The 20004-nt window shown below is 45.4% G+C and overlaps 1 protein-coding gene across 4 annotated transcripts in view; it reads left to right on the top strand.

Annotated features, from left to right (window-relative positions):
• LOC128343197 (protein HIDE1-like) overlaps window positions 1-20004 on the top strand; it is a 34774-nt gene that overhangs the window by 6631 nt on the left and 8139 nt on the right. For all 4 annotated transcript variants that reach the window (XM_053291814.1, XM_053291813.1, XM_053291812.1 and 1 more), the window contains exons 2-7: window positions 1930-2241; window positions 4965-5009; window positions 5303-5395; window positions 10429-10453; window positions 14098-14141; window positions 17580-17617. In XM_053291814.1, the coding sequence (XP_053147789.1) occupies window positions 1935-2241; window positions 4965-5009; window positions 5303-5395; window positions 10429-10453; window positions 14098-14141; window positions 17580-17617 (552 nt within the window). In that variant the 5' untranslated portion in view covers window positions 1930-1934. The remainder of the gene's footprint in view (window positions 1-1929; window positions 2242-4964; window positions 5010-5302; window positions 5396-10428; window positions 10454-14097; window positions 14142-17579; window positions 17618-20004) is intronic.

The following is a 20004-nucleotide window of genomic DNA, read 5'->3' as shown; positions in this document are numbered from 1 at the left end:
AGGGTGATGTTCTATTGTAGCACATAGGATATATATATTACTATGCTTTTTGTTGCCACTGTTCAGCCTCATTTAAGATTTCTTTACTTCATGAGCTGAGCTTCAGTGAGTGGGGGCCAATTTTAAAATCTTGTCTCTGGGCCCACTCCAACCTTGCTACGCCCCTGGTTCAGGTTCCAAGAAGACAGGCTACTAGACTGAACAGCAAAGGGGTAATCAGGGGCGTAGCTAGGGGAGAGGGGGACTGTGTTCATTTCTCTCTCTGGTGGCCCCCCAGAGTGAGGGGGATAATGAAGAAAATAGGGAGGGGTTGAGCTGGAGGGCCCTCAGGAGCTGGGGGCCCGTGTTCTTTGAACCCTTTCGCTCAATTATAGCTACACCCCTGGGGGTAATATCATCCCTGTGAGGAGTACCCAAAAGCTGTCTGGCCACAGTATTTTGGATCAGCTGTGGTTCCAAAGGCACAGCAGCTCCATGTAGAGTATATTACATATACATGACTAGCCACCATGCCCGCTTATCCAAGAACATCCAGTTTTACTAAATCTTTGGTTTCAGCAATTTATTTAGTTTATCTGACTAAAAACTATGTGTGGTGTGCAAGCTTGTAGCTGGTGTAGTCTGGGGGCAGCTTGACTTCTTTTCTCCTGCTTTGACTAGATGGTTTGTTTGTTGGGAATTGATGCCTTTTACACTGGGCCCAAGGTATTGAAGAGAACGCTTCTTCATGAACCCCGCTGCCTATTAAGATAATCAGGGGAGGTCTGGCTGCAGTTGCTCAGATGCTGGCGACTTGAAACCGGGCCTTTTCTAGGGTTGCCCCAGGACTTTGAAACATACTTTCTAATAAAATTGGAGCCTCCTCTCTGGGTGTTGTGTTTTTGTTTGTTTGTTTTAATTGAAAACATACCTGTTTAGTCAGGCTTTTAATTTATAGTTTTAAGTTTGAGGTTTTATCTATATTTTAAATTGTTTTAATTGTTTTTTATGTTTTAGATTGCAAACCGTTCAGAGATTTGTACAGTATAGAGGACGGTATAGAAATGTGCCTAATTAATTAAATTTAATAAATACATCATCATGAATATTTCATTATATGTATGAATATTTTATTAGCTGCTTTGAGTTTCTTGGAAGAAAAAATAGGGTAGAAACTGTTAAAATAAATAAAACAATGACTAGAGCTGATCCAAGAAAAGTGAACATTCATGCTAGGGCTGGCCCAAGGGTCAGGGGTGCCCCAGGCGAAGACCGCCTACCCCTGTCACCTGCCTGGGTGCTCTCTCTACCTAAGGCCTACACAGATGCCTGGTCTTATTTGCTCAGGATGGGCCAAGCTCAGCTAGTGCAAGAACAGCCTGCTACAGAAACTCAGCATCATGTTACCTTCCTTCTGGATTACATCCCTGGCCACAGCAGACGGTGGGTAAGAGGGTGGGCACCAGGTGGGCCCTGCTCACCCACCCTCCTCGCTGCTGCTGCCACCTCCACTAGCTGTGAAAGCAGCAGGTGGAGGTGGTAGTGGCAAGGAGGGCTGGTTCCCCATTGCCCACCTGCCTGCCCACCCTCCTCACTGGCAGCAAGGAAGGCAGGCAAGCACTCTTTTTCGCCGGCCCAACACCCACCCTCCTTCCTGCCACCTGTTTTAGACAGGCAAGTGGGGGGCTGGGGGAGAGGGTGGAGAGCAGTGACCTGGGTCCCATATGACCCGGGCTGTTGCCCCCATTGCTGCTTGCTGTTGCTGCCCTGTTGCTGCCATCATATGTGGGCACCTAGCTCGCTTTAAAGGGTGGACCAGCCCTGATTCATACCTTGATTCTGCACTGCACACCTCCGGGAGAGAATTTACAAAAACATTTGATAGAATAATCTAGTAGCTTTCATGAACCCGTTTTCTGCACAACTCACCCATACATTGTGCTATTTCAGGCCCTATGGTGGCTTCCTGCCTATTTCCACCTCCACTGATTTATCAGAACACCCTTGATGAAGAGAAGTCCATCAAGATTGTCTGTGTGGCTCCTAAGGCCTACACAGATGCCTGGTTTTATTTGCTCAGGGTGGGCCAAGCTCAGCCAGTGCAAAAACAGCCTGCTGCAGAAACTCAGCATCATGTTACCTTCCTTCTGGAACATCTCACTACCAGGAATGGAGATCAGTACAAGTGTCAATATGGCTTGATCAATGGGAGCCAATTGCAGCAGTCTGAACTCAGCCGTGATCTGGACATTGTATTAGAAAGTAAGTACTGTACTTCTTATGCTAGAAGAGCTTGTTTGTGAGGAATGGGCAAGGAATGTATGACCCTTGTAATAACATGCAGGTGGCACATAGGAAGAGTCATGCTGATGTCTATTTTCACCTAAGGCAGGGGTTTTCAAACTTGGGTCCCCACATATTGATGGACTACAACTTCCTTCATTCTCAGCCACAGTGGCTGAAGGCCTTTGGCCACTGCAGCTGATGAAGGTTATAGTCCAACAACATATGTGGACCCAAGTTTGAGAACACCTGACTGAAGACAGGCATGGTCAGCTGGTCATGCAGCCCCAGAGGCAACCTAATCTGGCCCATGGTGGCCCTATCAAAATGGCAACATGTTTGGTCATTGTAAGGAATGATAATATTTTCCAGTTGGGATGAAGAAAGATATACCACACTAAAGTTTCATCTCTTTTTGGTTTTGTCTGTAACAAATGTGTGAAGTGCGTGTGTGTAAGTGTGTAATATGTCTGTCTGTCTGTCTGTCTGTCTGTCTGTCTATAGCACGCCATACAATCCTGCTAGACTACAATAATTATTTATATAGAGCCTGATCCTTCAGAAGGGAGTCATTTTAAGTAGCAAAAAGCCCTTCTGGCCTCTGGGCCAGAGTCTGGAGAATACACTGGTCCCTGCCCTAAAATGCATGCTTTTATTTTATTTTTCAGTTAAAATATCCTGGATGCATAAGGTCTTACATTTAAGCAGGAAGGAAGGAAGATATTGAGGCCGTTCACCTGAGCAGCCCTACCCAGGCTTGTGCAACCCTAACAGAGTAAGACTGCTCGTGTGAAGTGCTGGGATTGTGGCTGATCCTGGTGCTGCCCCGCTGGGTAGCCTCAGGTTTTTATCCCAGCTTTTACCTGGGTAGAAGGGTGCGAGTGCACTCTTGCCCCCTGGGTCTCTGGTCACGTGTCTGCTTGGGTTGCCTGTAGCCCAAGCAGACACAGAGCCAGGTGCCTAATGTGCCCGGCTGAGGGAGAATCCCTGTTGTATTCTATGCAGTAATCCTTTGCTGTTTGTTTGTTTGTTTGTTTGGACGTTTGTCCCGGGGGGGGGGGGATCCTGTAGAGAGTGTGGAGGAGGAGTCAGAAAGGAAAAGGGAGGGAAAGGAGAAAATGGAGTTGTTGCTGGGAACAGTTGTTGCTGAACAAACCTTTAGTTAAATTTACATAAGATTTCCTTGTGTGTATGTGGGAAGCAGCTATAAAACCATCGCTCAATGTACCACACTCCTTGTGTGGTGCATTTAGGTATGTCAGGAGTCCAGGCTGCTTTTCCCAGCCTCCATCGTCATGTGACTCCCGAGAGCCTCTGGAGAGATCATCAGGGGGCGAGTAGGTGCTATCCTACCTACCATCCCCACCCTCCCCGCCCCAGTAAAAGGTCATGTATCATTGTCTGGTTCATGCCAAATTTTCATATTCTTTTTGTTATGACCTCTAACCAATGCTCTGCAAAAACTGCCAGATCACATTTCTTACCTCTTTCCCAAACATACTGTACTGTTTTTTTCCCCTGTTTTAATTACCTGCCAAACTTCTGGCTTGAACAATTTTATTGCTACCAATAGGTGATAGAATCTTGGCCCTCGTCAATTCAGCAGCTGAACAACCAGAAAAATGGTATCCAGTTTTGTCAACAAAAAGATTGACGTTGAATTGTAGAGAGCTAAGATTCTCTTATGAACCGCTGCATCTTCTAGGTGTGTAGGTGTACCTTGAATGTCTGCCATGCACCCAATGGTTGTAGCACACACTACTTGTGTCAAGCTCCTTATTTCTTGTATCTTCTAGGCTTTATGCATCACGCCCATGCATGTTTAATTACAAAGAATGCTACTGTCGCTCCTTGGTAGTCTATAGCCGGGGTAAGCAACCTTAGCCCTGCTTTCCAGCTCTCTGGCTGTTGTTTAACAGTGTGGCTGGGGATGATGGGAACTGTAGTTCTGCATTTGTTGAGTATTTGTATTTCTACTGGTCAGTGACCGTAATAAAGATTCTGTTCTGTTCTGTAGTTTGGATGTCAGCTAATGCTATTTTAAAAATTAAAATAATGTTGATTGAAACCCACTGAGCCACCTGGCTGTATGTGGTATACAGTTGGTTCCTTGTTTTAAACAGAGGGCCATATCAGCCAGCAAACTTGCATGGTACATATGAAAGCAAGATAAACGTTTCCTGAGAGTATTTTTTACATGAAATTTTAATCTTAATCTTAATGCTGACATTTTAATCTTAAATTAAAATTAAACATCTCACCAAACCAATAATAAATTATTCATCAAAAATTAAATAAACAAAACACTTGCTAACATCTGGACTCCATTACTTAATGGAAATCCTACTGAAATTAAGTAGTTCTTTAGAGTAACTCCTGAATAGAATACTTAGTCTGGATGTCAGCCACTGATTATAAAATAATCAACTCAGTATCCATGCTGTTAACTAGCCAAAGATGTAAACAAGAAAGATTCATCCATTTAAAAAAAATCTATTCAAATCTCACTTGGGGGTGCTTGGAACTCTGAGCAGCTGGATTCTGCACTCAGGCCCTTTGAAGGGTGGCTAGCTTGAAGCCGTGTTCTGCTCCTGGAGACCATGCTTAGCTCTTGCAAGGCTGGGAAACTAAACTCGCTTTTTCTTTTGCCTTTGCAAATTCTTCTCAAAAAGAACATTTTGCCATTTCTTTTTTCGTTTCAGCCTCCAACTTGACCACCACCCCAACTCCAGGACCTGACTTGAAAGGTGAGCACAGGCCCACACACAAAAGGCAGTTCTCCAGCGAGTGTTTGGGGAACAAGTCTGAGGGAGGCTGTGGAAATGAGGAAGAAAAGAAGCAAGAAATGTCAGCTGGAAGGTCTTTATACAGACCTTTGTGAACACTTTCAGAGTCTTTCTGGGAGCAGGAATGAGGAGGTAAGGGGAGAGAGAGGATAGCCTCCTGCTTCTTCTGTTCTCTCCAAAGAAAGGGCAAGGATAACATGCACTCTTATAATTTGCTCTTGCTGTAATTATAGCTGTTCTGCTTCCATTTCCAGGTCCGGCCTGGGTTCTCCCCACTGTCCTGAGTGTGACTGGAGTGCTGCTTCTGGTTGTAGTCCTGGTGGTGGCTGTGATAGCAATTGGACACTGTATGTGGAATACAAAACTAACTATTTCCTCATTTAAAGAGCACAAAGATGGAGACCTCTAGGTCTTTTTCTTTAATATCAACTCACTGTGTGGTCTTTTGGTATATCACCTGGGGCAAAGATTTTGCCCCCAAAGCAAAATCTGTGGGGGCATACCCTCCAGTATTTGCAGCCTGATACATAGCAGTGCTTACTAACTAGGCAATGGGATATTTTGCCGATGTTAGTTTAAAACAGCTGCAAGATTCATACTGGACAAGGCTTTGGACAATCATAGCTTTTCAGTGCAAAGGTAAAATGAATGGATTTGTATTACATGTCCAGGTTGCTTTGAAAAGGGAGATGGTTGCTGGGCAGACAATGTTTTAACTAAGAATTCTGTTAATGTAAGCTTGACTGGAGGGGAAATGGTTTGAACTTGAGATGTTCTAAGGGTTCAATGATGCAAAGGAAAGTTATCTTTTGAGGAATGCACTTTACTCTCTGCACTTATGATTTTCATTTATTTTTTTAAAAACATTGCCCATTTTCTTGGTGCTTTACAGAATTTAAGAAGCAAAAAAAGAACTTTCCTTCCCATCTGATTGCCATATTTTAAACCAGGGTCACATTCGCACGTAACACGAAACTGCAGTTACATAGGAACAAAGGAAGCTGCCATATACTGAATCAGACCATTGGGTATATCTAGCTCAGTATTGTCTTCACAGACTGGCAGCGGCTTCTCCAAGGTTGCAGGCAGGAATCTCTCTCAGCCCTATTTTGGAGATGTGAGGGAGGGAACTTGGAAGCTTCTGCTCGTCCCAGAGCGGCTCCATCCCCTGAGGGGAATATCTTGCAGTGCTCACACTTCTAATCTCCCATTCATATGCAGCCAGGGCAGAACCTGCCTTAGCTAAGGGGACAAGTCATGTGAATGTCCAAATGTGTGCAACTGCAGTTTCATGGCAAAAACAATCTGCAGCTTCCCTCATCAAACTCCAATTTGATACTTCAGTTTGTAGTGAGTTTCGCCACTGCAACCTGAGGTTTTTTGGTGGAAGTGTTGTGTCCGAATGAGGATGCCGCCATAATCACGGTTTCGTGCCATTTCTGGAATCATAGAGAGGGCAGTCCAGACCCACCCAGGATCGTGCCCGCTCCATGCCAGTTTCTCGCTGGCTGCCTCTCTGAGCACCCGCCCCACCCACCCTGTCTCCAATCCAATCGAGCAGTTGCCTGGCAACTGGGATGCCACCCCATCCCATCCCAAGCTTCAAAGTCTGTCAAACAGGAAAGTCACATGGGAGCATGCCCTCTTCCCACTCTGTCCCTTGTCCCCCACCCCCCTCCTGGCAGTCAGGAGAGAAAGGGGACAGGATGGCAAGATGGGCACTAGGTGCTTAGCTTTCTGAAAATAAAGTGATCAAGATGTATGTTCACAAGCACATGCAGTCATGGTGGCAACATAAGAACATAAAAACAGCCCTGCTGGATCAGGCACAAAGCCCATCTGGTCCAGTATCCTGTTTCACACAGTGGCCCACCAGATGCCTTTGGGGAGCCCACAGGCAAGAGGTATGTGCATGCTCTCTCTCCTGCTGTTGCTCCCCTGCAACTGGTACTGAGAGGCATTGTGCCTCTGAGGCTGGAGATGGCCCACAGCCACCAGACTAGTAGCCATTGATAGACCTGTCCTCCATGAATCTATCTAAGCCCCTTTTGAAGCCATCCAATCTGGTGGCTATCACCACATCCCATAGGAAAGAATTCCATAGATTAATTATGTGCTGTGTGAAAAAGTACTTCTTCTTGTCAATTCTAAATTTCCTAACCTTCAGTTTCATGGAGTGACCCCTGGTTCCAGTGTCGTGAGAGAGGGAGAAAAATTTCTCTCTGTCTTTCCACTCCATGCATAATTTTATACACTTCGATCAGGTCTCCCCTTAGTCACCTCTTTTCCAAAGTAAAAAGCCCCAGATGCTGTAGCCTAGCCTTATAAGGAAGGTGCTCCAGGTTCCTGATCATCTTGGTTGCCCTTTTCTGCACCTTTTCCAGTTCTACAATAGCCTTCTTAAGATACGGTGACCAAAGCAGTACGCAGTACTCCAGATATGGTCGCACCATTGACTTGTATAAGGGCATTGAAATATTAGCATTTTATTTTCAACCCCCTTCCTAATGATTCCTAGCATGGGATTAGCTTTTTCGCAGCTGCTGTGCACTGAGATGGCACTTTCAATGAGCTGTCCACCACAACCCCAAGATCTCTCTCCTGGTCAATCACCGACAGCTCAGATCCCATCAGCGTATATGTGAACATAAACAGGGCAACCTCATTAGATCCCCGGGATGGGAACATATGGGAGAGCGATGATAGCAGGGGTTAGGTTTAAAGGGCAGCCCCAAACAGGAATTCTTGAATGGTTCTGTACTTTATTTTGTACAATGATGTTTGGGAAGGGAGACACAGCCCCTTCCCATTGTGGGACGTGTGGTCCCTGGGCTTACTCAAGAGATGGGCAGGGCATCAGGATCAACATTGCCAACAGTGGCAGGGGATATTCCTCCTCTGTGATTACAATGGATGCTTTTCCTGAGCAGACTGCTCACTCATGAGAGTGTAAGGCCATGGGGATACCCCTTCACAACTCATGAGAAGAACTGTCTGTGGGGATATGGGTGTCAGGCAGAATTGCCAATAATGTGCAATGACATCCTTTCTCCCATGGACTGCTCTTTCATGAGAGTGTTAGGCCATGGAAAAACGCATTTGGGCCAGATAGCAGATGCTGCCCAGCCTGGTTGCTCTATATAAGCAGGAAGTGTTCTCTCTAATTTTTTTTTCCCATCTGTGTGCGGAAAGAATTTTGTTCTGGGTGGCAGTATCAAGGCAGTGCACACATACATTCAGAGTGGGGCCTTCCAACCTGAGTGGGATCTAAAATTAACTGAGCGGACATGAAAAAACTTGTGAGTGCAAGCATGTGTGCATGCCTTAGAGGGAACACTGCAAGCAAGTCACAGGGACAGGTACCCCAACAACAGCTCTCCCTGTCTTGGTGACTGCCATGAAGAAGCTGTCAAAGTGTGCCCTCTGCCACTCTGTCAGCCCATTTGAACATGTCCATCTTAATTTTTGCCCAGAATGGTGACCCCACTCTTCTGGGGTTGCAGAAAACCAGGGCTCCCCTCTCCCACGATTCCCTACAGTGGCAGATCTGTATATGGCGCAACTCTGGTCCAAACCTGGGAAATTTGAATGAGAGTAAAGGTCAGTCCTCAGTCCCAGTGTTTCCCCAGTCTGCCCATCAAGCTATGCCTGGACACATGGAGTGTCAAAATCTCCTTTGGGTGCATCAAAAGCTTCCCTGGAGTGGAGGGGGTCTCTGTGCAAAGGTTCTATCATTAACCAGAGAGAATGGGGGCCCCTCAGAAGTGGTCCCCTCTTTTTTTGATATCTCAACTCATGAACATGCAATCTGATGGAATACCAAAGGCTGGCGATCCTAAGGTCCTTTCCAGTAGACTGGTCCTCTCATGAGAGTGCTGGTCCCCTGGTGGCAAGCCACCATAAGGGCATGATTGTGGTTTGGTCTCCAGGACTGCTTTGCAGGGTGAGCGATCACAAGAGCATCCTTGGTCACAGAGGGCCAGACTCCAGGATGCTTTGCCCTCCCTCATGTACATCATTTGTATAGAAAGTCATCATTTCCCCTTCCCTTCCTCAGTAACAGAAAAATAGTGCCCTGAGCACACACCCCAGCCAGAAATTGTGCATGTACAAGACTTTCTTGTTGTGGGGCTCTTACGAGGGCAGTGGTGCAATCAGGGCTCCCCTGCCCTGAATACAGAGATTGCCTGACTGTGGTTGGATAAACATCTGTGATGCAATTCACGGTTTGAAAAATTAGCCGCAGTTTTGGCAACCTCCAGTTTTCCGTTACGTGTGAATGCGGCCCAGCTCTTCTTTTTGCTTTTAATGGCAGCTTGTTCTTCAGAGGCACCAGGAGGTGATGCTGCTTATTTCCTTGCTGTTAAGTGTCACTTACTAATTTTCAGAGATCAAGCTCCTGTAAAAAAAAGCACAAGAGCAGCTCAGGCTGATTTTTTCCCCTGGCCAGTTAATAACTCTCACTTCCCTACAAGTAGCTTGCAATCTAAATGTTGACAGCAGACAACAGAGTGAGGGAAGTCTGGAAAGGAAGAAACAAGGATAGCAAGGGATGGATATGAGCAAGCAGTTATGCTTGCACTTGGGATCTTTTCACGCTAGGGCCCTTTATTGCTGCTTAGGCATTGCTCTTCTGCTGTCAGCTGAATGCAGAATTCAGTTTTGTTATATAAGTGTCTGCACAACACTTATATAATGCTCCACATTCCCACCTGCACAGGCAAGCACTTTTACTGTGAAGTAAGTCCCGTTCAGTTCAATGAGACTTACTCTCAAGATGTTTGCACTCTGGAGTTCAGAAAGTGTGCTTAGAATGGTGTGACTTGAGACGCAAAACAGAGAGAGACCAGAATGTCAGGCTGTGTAGATGGGATGGCTAGTGATGCTATTTTCATGTAGGTGTACTGGAGATGGCATGCAAGTCAGCGGTGTGGGAGAGGGACTCATGGTGGAAGCAGGGTGTGTGCAACCAGGAGTCACAATGAAACAAATGTCACATCTGCACAGCAACAATAGTGAGTTTCAGCTATTCCGGGAGAATGGGTGGATACTTTTTCCTCTTCCTTGTTAACTCATCCATCAAGAATTCAGTCCTCGGCTTGATATAGAAAACAGTATCCAACCATCCCAATACACCGGAATGGTCATTCTGAATTCCAAAGTTTTTCAGAATGCATTTGTTGGTTCTCAATAATATGCTTTTTTATTCTGAGGCTGTTTAAAAAAAAAAATTGGCCAGTCTCTAGAAACCAAAGTAGAACCAACCAATCACCCTTTGTGTCATTCATTTTTAGTATGTCCCTCAGTGTATCTTACAATGACATTAGTGCATCTCCTTTCCTGACAACCTCCTCTCCCCCACCCCCCCTTTTTTAACCAGTTGCAGAGAGAAGAAAGAAGAGAAGGTAAGAAAAGTTCAGCCTCTTACATCCTTCAAAAACTCTGGTCAAAGTGAAACTCAGAATGTCCTGCCTGGTTTGGTTTTGCCAGAGATCTGAGAACTTCTTGATTGCAGTCGGAATGTTGGGAAGTTGTGGGAGAGTAAAGAGGCTTTCCTACTCCTGAACTATCTGTTTTGATGCACCTTTTTCTTGGCAAAGGTATGCTAAAGGGTGGCTATGAGTGAAGTGCTAACAGTCAGTCTGTCTAGCTGATGGTGACAGCTACACTTCAGAAAGGATAGGAAAGAAGTTGCTCTGGTTAACATCCACTTTTCTATGGAATGCTGACAGGAAATGAGGCTTGTCTTAGAATTTGGGATGTGTGGAGAGGCACATCCTTCTACTCTTCTCCCTCAGTTTGGCAAAGGGCTAATGCTTTCTTTGGAATTAACATAGCCACACAAGAAGTGTTCTGCTGGATCAGACCAAGGACCTATCTAGTCCAGCAACACACAATAGCCAAATCAGTGGTTTCCCATAGTCGCCCAACCAGATATCACGGGGAACATAGGAACAACATAGGAAATTCCATATACCAAGTCAGACCATTGGTCTCTCTAGCTCAGTATTGTCTTCACAGACTGGCAGTAGCTTCTCCAAGGTTGCAGGCAGGAATCTCTCTCAGCCCTATCTTGGAGAAGCTAGAGAGGGAACTTGAAACATTCTGCTCTTCCCAGAGCGGCTTCATCCCCTGAGGGGAATATTTTACAGCGCTCACACATCAAGTCTCCCATTCACATGCAACTAGGGCAGACCCTGCTTAGCTATGGGGACAAGTTATGCTTGCTACCACAAGACCAGCTCTCCTCTCTTCCTGATTTTGCTAAAGTAATCCTGTAAAGGTAGGGGTGACCAACCTCAGACTCTTCAGCGTTTTTCATTATAATTCACGTCATGCTCAGCCACAATAAATTGCAGCTGGGGATGATGGGAGTTGTAATCCAGCAGCACCTGGAGAGTCTCCATTTGGCCACCCCTGCTACAAGGCTACAGAAGAACATTAATCTCAATTCAAGTCTGAGCAAATAGTATCAAACCTCTCCTCTCCCTAAAAGACCCACAAAGTTTCTCTTATGCAGCAGATACCCATTATGAACATAGGAACATAGGAAGCTGCCATATACTGAGTCAGACCATTGGTCTATCTAGCTCAGTATTGCCTTCACAGACTGGCAGCAGCTTCTCCAAAATTGCAGGCAGGAATCTCTTTCAGCCCTATCTTGAAGAAGCCAGAGAGGGAACTTGAAACCTTCTGCTCTTCTCAGAGTGGCTCCATCCCCTGAGGGGAATATCTTACTGTGCTCACACATCAAGTCTCCCATTCATATGCAACCAGGGTGGACCCTGCTTAGCTAAGGGAGCAAGTCATGCTTGCTACCAAAAGACCAGCTCTCCCAGGAGATAAAGGTATGACCCCTCTTCTGTTGCTACTCCCTTACAGCTGTTAAGCAAGGGCATCCTGCCACTGAAGTGGGAGGTATCATATAGCCATCAGAACTAGCAGCCATGCATAGACTTGTCCTCCATGAACTTGTCTCATCCAATTTTATTTTCATCTGAACTGGGGGCCATCATGCTGTAGCAGCTTGAGAACGCTGTATATCTGAGGCAGCGTCTCTTTTCCCCTCTCTCCTTTTTTTGTTAAAATTGGGGGGCAGAAGGAGATCTCACTTTGCCTTATGGAAGGGCTGTTCCTGATGTTATGGCAGTGAATTCCACAGATTTATTATAAGCTGTGTGAAGAATTACTTTTGTCCTTCCTCAGTCTCCTGCCAATCAGTTTAATTGGATAATCTATAGTTCTAATGTTGTGAAGGGTGGGGAGGGGCTTCTCTCTATCCGCTTCCTCCACACTGTGCATACTTTTATAAGCCTCTATCATGTCTCCTCTTATTTGCCTTTTTTCTAAACTAAAAGCAACACATGTTGTAGCCTTTTCTCATAAGGAAGGTACCCCTGATTATTTTGGGTGACCTCTTCTGCCCCCTTTCCAACTGTGCAATATCATTTGGGGGGTGTTAGCAGAATTTTTCACAGTATTCCAAATGCAGCCATACCATAATTTTTATAGACCTTATATAACATTTGCAGAAGTTTTATTGCAAATCCCTTTCCTAATTATCCATAGTGTGTAATTTGTCTTTTTCGCAGCTGCTGTGCACTAGCATTAATTGAGCTATCCATCATGACTCTAAGATCTCCTTCCCGATTAGTCACTTAGAGCTCAGACTCCATTATTTGGCCAAAAAGAAGATTGATTGATTGATTGATTGATTGATTAAGTGCTGTCAAGTCAGTGTCGACTCTTAGTGACCACACTGATAGATTCTCTCCAGGATGATCTGTCTTCAACTTGGCCTTTAAGGTTTCTCAGTGGTGCATTCATTGCTGTCGTAATCGAGTCCATCCACCATGCTGATAGTCATCATCCTCTTCTTCTCTTTCCTTCAATTTTTCCCAGCATTATTGACTTCTCAAGGGAGCTGGATCTTCACATAATGTGTCCAAAGTATGATAGTTTGAGCCTGGTCATTTGTGCCTTGAGTGAAAATTCTGGATTGATCTGTTTTATGATCAATTTGTTTGTTTTCCTGGCTGTCCATGGGATCCTCAAAAGTCTTCTCCAGCACCAAAGTTCAAAAGTGTCAATGCTTTTTCTATCTTGATTCTTCAAAGTCCAGCTTCCCGCATCCATAGAGTGTCATGAGGAAAACCATTGTCTGAACGATTCTAATTTCTGTAGGTATAGACAGAATATAGCATCTAAATATCCTTTCCAAGGCCTTCATTACAACCCTACTAAGTGCTAGTCTGCAGCATATTTCTTGACTTCTGGATCCTTTACTGTTGACGGTCGATCCTAAAAGGCAGAAGCTCTCCACCACTTCAATGTCTTCATTGTCAGTTCTGAGGTTGGTTGCTGTACCCGTTGTCATTAGTTTAGTCTTCTTTAAAGGATAAAGGATATTTAGATGCTATATTCTGTCTATACCTACAGAAATTAGAATCGTTCAGACAATGGTTTTCCTCATGACACTCTATGGATGCGGGAAGCTGGACTTTGAAGAATCAAGATAGAAAAAGCATTGACACTTTTGAACTTTGGTTCAAAAAACAATCTATTTTTGTTTTCATCACCCTGAATACAGTAGTTTGATGGCATCTGCAGACTTGGCCACCCCACTGCTTACCCCTAATTCTAGATAATTTATGAGCAAGTTAAAAAAACAACACCGATCCTTCGATGTCCTTACTTCCCTGCATTGTGAAAACTGACTATTTATTCCTGTTCTCTGATTCCTTTTCTTTAACCTGTCCACTTATTAGGAGCTTTTATTGAGGGATTTAGTCAAAAACTTCTTGAAATGCAGTTGCACAAAAGTGAAAGCACTCTTGCACAAAATCAGAAATGGTGCAAACACAGTGGGCAACCATTATTTCCAATGGCCATCCCCCCTGCAACTTCCATTTTGTGTGCAACGGAAATAATGCTCTCGTGCAACTGAAATAACACTCTTGTGCATTCCAGACAGTACACTGTGCAGTATGTCAGCCAGTGACCAGTACTGCTAAATATTCTCCTAAGTTATACATTCTTGCTTCCTTAGGGAACTGGAATCCTGCTGGACAGAAACAAGCTACCCCAAATCAGGTATGTAAAATGCAAATTTCAAGGAGTCAGCACTCATTCTCCTTGGGCTCCTCCATTGCCCTTGCATGTCAGAGTTATGTGTGATGTATGTTAGCACACATGTGGTACCTGTGGTCATAGCTATTGCATTAGTGTTTGGCTTGGGACAGATCTCAACTTGGGTGCAAGAATACCATTTGTGTCCTTGTGTGCTGGCAGTAGGACCCTCATTGATGGGAAGGGCTTTACCACTCCGTCTTCATTGGCATGCAAAGAACACGAGCCCTTTCAAGGGTCTTAATCAGCATAAAAACTCCTTAATTACCAATGTATCACTTAAGAAACTCCAGTGAAGAAATGCATATTAAACTAACTTACCCACACAAAAACAGACTAGCTGTGTAAGGGGAGGGGAAGAATTAGGTTATCTGGCATTAGTAGCCTGATGCTTGGTGAAAGAGAGCTTGCCTTTGTACAGATGGTTCTGTGCAGGTTGTACAGGCTTCCCAGAAGAGAAGTGAAGATGCAATACTAACACCTCCACCAGACCATCCAGTTCGCCACATGCTGTGTTCCTGGCACTGGCACTCATGATTATCTTAAGAGTAGAGGTGTGCCAAATTGGTTCAAATCAAACCAGGTTTGATTCACACTGGCCTGGTTCGACTGATTTGAACTCAAACTGGACCAGCCTCAAAAAAAGGTGGCTGGTTCAAGTTCAAACAGGAGCAGATCTGGACCGGTTCAAACCAGTGTGAGGGGCTATGCTTGTAAAAGGGAATCCGGGGAGGAACACTGCATTTAAGAGGGTTCTGAGAGCAGCCAGGGGGTGCTGTTGGGGGGTGGGGAGCACCAGTGGGGTTTAGAGGAGCTGTCCCGCTGCCACCACCACACAATTGCTGCCACCAAAGCTGGTAAGGTGCCTTCTTGCTGCCCACCCAGCCGCCCTTAGAACCCTTTTAAAGGCAAGGTTCCCCTTTGATTGTAAAGGAAAATCCTCACTGGATTCCCCTGTACAAGCATAGGCCCTTGAACCAGGTTGAACCTGGTAGACCTGGTTTGACCGAACAGACTGGACTGCTGGCCAGTTCAACCAGACCAGCTTACTGACCAGCAGTTTGGTTCAAATTCAGTTCGAATTTGAACCAAACCATCAAATCCAGTTCCATGTACACCCCTACTCAAGAGAAGCTTTGTTCACCCATTATCCTGTTGGGGGAGTGTGTGGAAAGATTCCTGGTTAGAATTCCCAAGTGACATATATGTAAATAGAATGTCTGGTGTTAAAACTATTCACTGGATATAAATGATCTGTAATGCAGGAATACAGGCCTAAGACATTCTACCACCCTTGACACCCCTCTTCACTGGACATTGTATGTATGTGGCCACACATTTAGCAAACAATTTGGATTGTGTATTTGAGAAGGCTCTCATGATGGGCGGGAGGGAGGTCCCCAAAGGGTTTACAATCTCAAAGAAACACAAGCAAAAGGCCAGCAACAACTACTGGAGAGACACTGTGGTTGAATAGGAACATATACTCTTCTCCTGTTAAATATAAGAGCACCACTATTTGGAAATGTGCCCCTTCGTCCAATTAGCAACAAGATGATGATACAAGTGTTTGCATGGATAGAGACTTTAGCATACTGTTAGTGATATGGAAGCAGCAGACTACACAGATGTATTGCCACTGGAATGATGCCACCTCTGGTTTATGGTTCTGAAGAGTGCTTACATTCAAAACTTTGTGCCTCTTACCAGCCAGGGCTAACTCTGCTGCATATCTTCAGCATATCGACAATAAAGGTGCTGCCTTGGGGAAGGGACTGTAGCTCAGTGCTTGGAGAGCATCATGCAGAAGGTTCCTGGCATCTCCAGGCAGGGCTGGGAAAGACCCCTGAAGACTGCACCCTGTAGAGCCATTTGGCCAGTCAGCCTCGTCAGTGCTGAGTTAGATGGACCAGGGGGTCTCTCAATAGAAGGCAGCTTCATACATTAATATACGTGTTCTAAGGCAGTGAGGTGGCAACATTCAAGAGGTGGCAGCTAGTCTTTTCTTTCCGGGCAGAGATGGAAAGGAAAAGATACAAGGGGAAAGGAGCTTTCAGGCCTTTCCCCTGGCTCCCCATAGCCTGCATTGGCAGAGGCTTCCTTGACTCTGGGATGCATAGTCAGAGGCTCTCACTTGTGGTAGATCAGATCTTTACTTTCTGGTTTCTCAGGAGATTCCAAGCCAGCTGTAAATAAGGCAGCAGATTGAGGCCAGGGCATGGAACAGGAGACAGGGGCTATACTTGGCCACCAGCCCAGATGCTTGGGACTAAAAGGTCTGAGGCAATAATAGAGTGTAGCTCTCACCCCCACAGTCTGCGGCCTTTCTTACTAGCTGGCTTTGCAGGCCTATAATTCAAAACAAGTGCATGAGAGAGAGAGAGAGAGAGAGATGGTGGGGCTGAAGTAACAGAAGAACTATGTTTGTGGTAAGTGTACACTGAACAGTTCTTTTTTAATAGAAAGAATTGATATCCCAAATTACCCCACCCCCATCCACTCACTGGCCAAGTTAGTGTTGCCATCAGTAGTAATGTTACTACTAAATATCTGGTGATGATTCACAGGAGAGGAGAAATTCCATAAATGGGATTTGGCTATGTTCACAGTATTATATAGGAGGATATATAAAATACTGTGTCTCTGCATTAGTGGAAATAGCTTTGAGGTGTCATAACTTCCTTCTTTTTAGCCTGTGTTCCTTAAAGAAAGTAAGCTTATAAGATCACACAGCATTGTGCATGCGTCCCACATCAACTTCACAATGCCTGGACCAATATGAATCAAATTGGGTACGTTGTAGGGACACATAGAAACACTTCAATGGCGTAGTTTGTGATTATTTCACCCACCCCAGTTCAAGGTGGCAGATGCGTAAATGTTTGAGGTGCAAGTGGACTAACTTGTGAACCACCTAACCGATTTGAACCAAATTTGCTGCAAGTGTAAGGACACATAGGGACACCTCAATGGCATACTTTGCAATGATGTCATCCACCCCAATTCAAGAGGGCAGATGCATGGACGTTTGAGGTGCAAATGGGCTAACGTGGGCCATCTAACCAATTTGAACCAAATTTGGTACAGTAGTAGTGAGTCACACATAGGGACACCTCAACAGCATAGTTTGTGATGATTTCATCCACCCCAATTCAGGATGGTGCACATGTGAATGTTTGAGGCAGAAGTGGGCTAACTTGTGAAGATGGTAATTATCAGTTAAGATTATAGTGAAAGGAAACTAGGCAGACTAATTCTTACTAGAACTTGTTCTTTTCTGGGATAGCACACATGATCAGTTAAAAGAATATATCACCAATGCTGTTTGATTGTTTATAGAGGGAGCATCTGTTTAGATGTAATATTTGTTTAACTTCTTTATTCACACTGCTTCTTCCACAGAAACATCCTTTGATATCTGCGTATATACTGTCTCAGTGGTAAGTTATTAAACAGGAATACTGGTAGTCCTGGGATAAGGGGACAGGTTTGTGTATGGATTGGTAACTAGTTGAAGGACAGGAAACAGAGGTTAGGAATAAATGGACAGTTCTCTAAACGGAGGGGAGTAAGAAGTTGGGTCCCCCAGGGATCTGTACTGGGACCAGTGCTTTTTAATTTATTCATAAATGATCTAGAAGTTGGGGTAAGCAGCAAAGTGGCCAAATTTGCAGATGACACTAAACTATTTAGGGTAGTGAACTGGGGCATAGGCGACCGGGTTCAAAGAACCCGGAAAGCCACCCTTCAGGGGCCGTGCCTCATGGCCCTGACATGCCCCCGAATCTGATATCACATGCGGAGTGTGTGGTTTAGCTCCAGAATGGGACCGCATGGCCCTGTTCGGGAGTTAGATGGCCAGCACTGCATTCGCAGGAGCAGCTCTCCCTGTCTTAAAGGCCACTTCTGGCTGAGCTGCAAAGGCAGCACTGGCCCTGATCTAGCTCCTGAATGTTTGCAGCATGGCCATGAGCGGCTCTCCCTGCCTTTAAGACAGGCAGTGCTAGCTGTCGGGAGCTGTCTTTAAGACAGGGAGAGCCGCTCCTGGCTGCGCTGTGTATGCAGTGCTGGCCTCAATCTAATTCCTGAACGGGGCTGTGCAGCCCCATCCAAGAGCTAGACCACGCCCCGGCGTCTGATGTCAGACATGGGGGCGTGGCTAACTGCTCACGTCTGATGCCAGACATACGGGGTGAGGTGAGGGGGCTGCTGCAGCGACTAGACACGGGCCAGCTGCCACTGGCCTCCCTCCGCTAATGGTAGTGAAATCTGAAACCGATTGTGAGGAGCTCCAAAAGGATCTCTCCAAACTGAGGAAGTGGGAAACAAAATGGCAAATGTGATTGAATGTTAGCAAGTGTAAATTGATGCATATTGGGGCAAATAACACCAACTTCACATATACACTGATGGGGTCTGAGCTGTTGATGACTGACCAGGAGAGGGATCTTGGGGATGTGGTGGACAGCTCATTGAAAGTTTCGACTCAGTGTGTGGAAGCTGTGAAAAAAGGCAAATTAGAGATCATTGGGAAGGTGAATGAGAACAAAACTGCTAATAGCATAATATACAAATCTATGGTGCAGCCACATTTGGAGTATACAGTTCTGGTCATCATACCTCAAAAAGGACATTATAGAACTGGATAAGATACAGAAGAGGGCCACCAAGATTATTAGGAACCTAGAGCACCTTCCTTACGAGGCAAGGCTACAATGCCTCTGAGAAGCCCTCAGACAAGAGGTGAGGGCATGCGCTCTCTCCTGCTGTTGCTCCCCTGCAAATGGTATTCAGGAGCATCTTTCCTCTGAAGCTGGAAGTGGCCTATAACCACCACAGTAGTAGCCAGTGATAGACCTGTCCTCCATGAATTTGTCCAAGCCCCTTTTAAAGTCATCCAAGCTAGTGGCTATCACCACATCCCATGGTAGAAAATTCCATAGATTACTTATGTGCTGTGTGAAGAAGTACTTCCTTTTGTCAGTCCTAAATTTCCTGGCCACCAGTTTCATGGGATGACCATGAAACTTGGCTGGTTCTAGAGTTGTGAGAGAGGGAAAAAATTTCTCTCTGCCCACTCTCTCCATGTATAATTTTATACACCTCTATCACTGGAGAGCCAGCGTGGTATAGTGGTTAGAGTGCTGGACTAGGACCTGGGAGACCCGAGTTCAAATCCCCATTCAGCCATGAAACTAGCTGGGTGACTCTGGGCCAGTCACTTTTCTCTCAGCCTAACCTACTTCACAGGGTTGTTGTGAAAGAGAAACTTAAGTATGTAGTACTTAAGTATGTAGTACTCTGGGCTCCTTGGAGGAAGAGCAGGATATAAATGTAATAATAATAATAAAATAATAATAATACCATGACTCCCTAAAGTTGCCTCAGCTCTTTTCCAAACCAAAAAATCCCCAGATGCTGTAGCCTTTCCTCATAAGGAAGGTGTTCCAGGACGGTTAGGGTTAGCTTGCTGGCTGCGCAGAGACACACAACACAGTCAGAAGAAGTAGTCCCTCCTTGGGGCCACTGGGCCAGTCACAGTGAGTCACTGATAAATTGAGGCAGGCTGCTGCAAAAAAACATTTGGCTGGGGAATGGGATGGGAATTGCCAGCACAGCAGAAGCATACAAATGAGCTCCTCCCGCCACTACTGCCCGCTCTCTGTGCCAGTGCCACGTAGTCTTTCTTGCTGCCCACCCACCTCGCACTCTGTCTTACCTTTTCTCCCTTATCTCAACAGGCTGTGTGGGAGCATTTCTAATTGGCATGGCAGACACTGCATAGCAGGAACAAGGCAATGCTTCTGGCTGCTGGCTGCTCTCAGCT

Source organism: Hemicordylus capensis, chromosome 2 (genome assembly GCF_027244095.1).
Source record: "Hemicordylus capensis ecotype Gifberg chromosome 2, rHemCap1.1.pri, whole genome shotgun sequence".
Lineage (NCBI taxonomy): Eukaryota > Metazoa > Chordata > Lepidosauria > Squamata > Cordylidae > Hemicordylus > Hemicordylus capensis.
The sequence above is the reverse complement of the archived record's forward strand: the minus strand, read 5'-3'. Positions and strand labels throughout refer to the sequence as shown.